This window comes from Corvus brachyrhynchos, unplaced genomic scaffold, assembly GCF_000691975.1.
Source record: "Corvus brachyrhynchos isolate BGI_N302 unplaced genomic scaffold, ASM69197v1 scaffold214, whole genome shotgun sequence".
Lineage (NCBI taxonomy): Eukaryota > Metazoa > Chordata > Aves > Passeriformes > Corvidae > Corvus > Corvus brachyrhynchos.
The window spans coordinates 17976-19995 of NW_008237407.1; the positions used below are offsets into that span (position 1 = coordinate 17976).

The 2020-nt window shown below is 57.7% G+C and overlaps 1 protein-coding gene across 1 annotated transcript in view; it reads left to right on the forward strand.

The window, feature by feature from the left end:
- Positions 1 to 2020, forward strand: part of LOC103613268 (helicase SRCAP-like) — an 8788-nt gene that overhangs the window by 2323 nt on the left and 4445 nt on the right. Inside the window, exons 2-4 of the mRNA XM_017730835.1 lie at positions 172 to 308; positions 1513 to 1563; positions 1720 to 1838. Coding sequence (XP_017586324.1) covers positions 172 to 308; positions 1513 to 1563; positions 1720 to 1838 — 307 coding nt within the window. The remainder of the gene's footprint in view (positions 1 to 171; positions 309 to 1512; positions 1564 to 1719; positions 1839 to 2020) is intronic.

The following is a 2020-nucleotide window of genomic DNA, read 5'->3' on the forward strand; positions in this document are numbered from 1 at the left end:
AGGCAGCTGGGGCCCTCACCTGAGCCCCTTTTTTGGGGCTTTTTAGGTCATTTTTGGCTCATTTTTGGCTCATTTTTGGGTTCCTCTGGCAGGCAGCTGGGGCCCTCACCTGAGCCCCTTTTTTGGGGTGTTTTAGGCCGTTTTTGGCTCATTTTTGGGTTCCTCTGGCAGGCAGCTGGGGCCCTCACCTGATCATCGTGCCCACCTCGGTGATGCTCAACTGGGAGATGGAGCTCAAGCGTTGGTGCCCCAGCTTCAAGATCCTCACCTACTACGGTGCCCAGAAGGAGCGGCGCCTCAAGAGACAGGTGAGGGCACCTGGGCACACCTGGGCACACCTGGGAGAGAGTTCGGGGCAGATCGAGGCGGTTTTGGGTGGTTTGGGGTGGTTTTTGGGTGGTTTTGAGTCATTTTTGGGTGGTTTTTGGTTATCTGGAGCCGCTGTGGTGACACCTGGATGGGGTTTGAGGGGGGGTTTGAACATCTGGAGAAGGTGTGAGGGCACCTGGGCACACCTGGGCGAGATTTTGGGGCAGATTGAGGTGGTTTGGGGTGGTTTTTGGGTGGTTTTGAGTCATTTTGTGGTGGTTTTTGGTTACCTGGAGCAGCTGTGGTGACAGCTGGATGGGGTTTGAGGGGGGTTTGAACACCTGGAGAAGGTGTGAGGGCACCTGGGGGCACCTGGGGGGGATTTTGGGGCAGATCAAGGCAGTTCTGGGTGGTCTGGGGAGGTTTTGGGTGGTTTCTGGGTCATTTTTGGGTGGTTCTGGGTCATTTTTGGGTGGTTTTTGGTTACCTGGAGCAGCTGTGGTGACACCTGGATGGGGTTTGAGCAGCTGGAGAAGGTGTGAGGGCATCTGGCCACACCTGGGCACACCTGGGCGATATTTTGGGGCAGATTGAGGTGGTTTGGGGTTGTTTTGGAGTGATTTTGGGTGGTTTTGGGTCATTTTGGGGTGGTTTTGGGTCATTTTGGGGTGGTTTTTGGTCATTTTGGGGTGGGGTTGATCTGGAGAAGGCAGCTGTGGTGACGCCTGGATGGGGTTTGAGCCCCTGGAGAAGGTGTGAGGGCACCTGGGCACACCTGGGGACACCCAGGGGCACCTGGGAGAGATTTTGGGGCAAATTGAGGTGGTTTTGGGTGGTTTGGAGTGGTTTTGGGTGATTTTGGGTGGTTTTTGGTTCTCTGGAGCAGCTGTGGTGACACCTGGATGGGGTTTGATCTGGAGAAGGTGTGAGGGCACCTGGGCACACCTGGGCGAGATTTTGGGGCAGATTGAGGTGGTTTTTGGGTGGTTTTAGCTCATTTTGGGGTGGGTTTTGGTTACCTGGAGTACCTGCAGTGACACCTGGATGGCGTTTGAGAGGAGGTTTGAACACCTGGAGAAGATGTGAGGCCACCTGGGGGCACCTGGGCACACCTGGGGCTGTTTTAGGGCATTTTGGACGGGGTTTTATTGGGGTTCTGACCTCACCTGTCCCACCTGTGTCTCACCTGTGTTACCGGCTCAGGGCTGGACGAAGCCGAACGCGTTCCACGTGTGCATCACCTCCTACAAGCTGGTGCTGCACACCTGGGGCACACCTGGGCACACCTGGGGCTGTTTTAGGGCATTTTGGACGGGGTTTTATTGGGGTTCTGACCTCACCTGTGTCTCACCTGCTCAGGGCTGGACGAAGCCGAACGCGTTCCACGTGTGCATCACCTCCTACAAGCTGGTGCTGCAGGACCACCAGGCGTTCCGCAGGAAGAACTGGAAGTACCTGATCCTGGACGAGGCGCAGAACATCAAGAACTTCAAATCCCAGCGCTGGCAGTCCCTGCTCAACTTCAACAGGTGAGGCCGGGCGGGCACCTGCCGTGGCACCGTGGGGGCACCTGGGCGTACCTGGGCACAGCTGGGGGCACCTGGGGACACCTGGGTACGCCTGGGCACACCTGGGGGCACCGGGGGACACCTGGGGACACCTGGGCACACCTGGGGGCACCTGGGGACGACTGGGGGTATCTGGGGACACC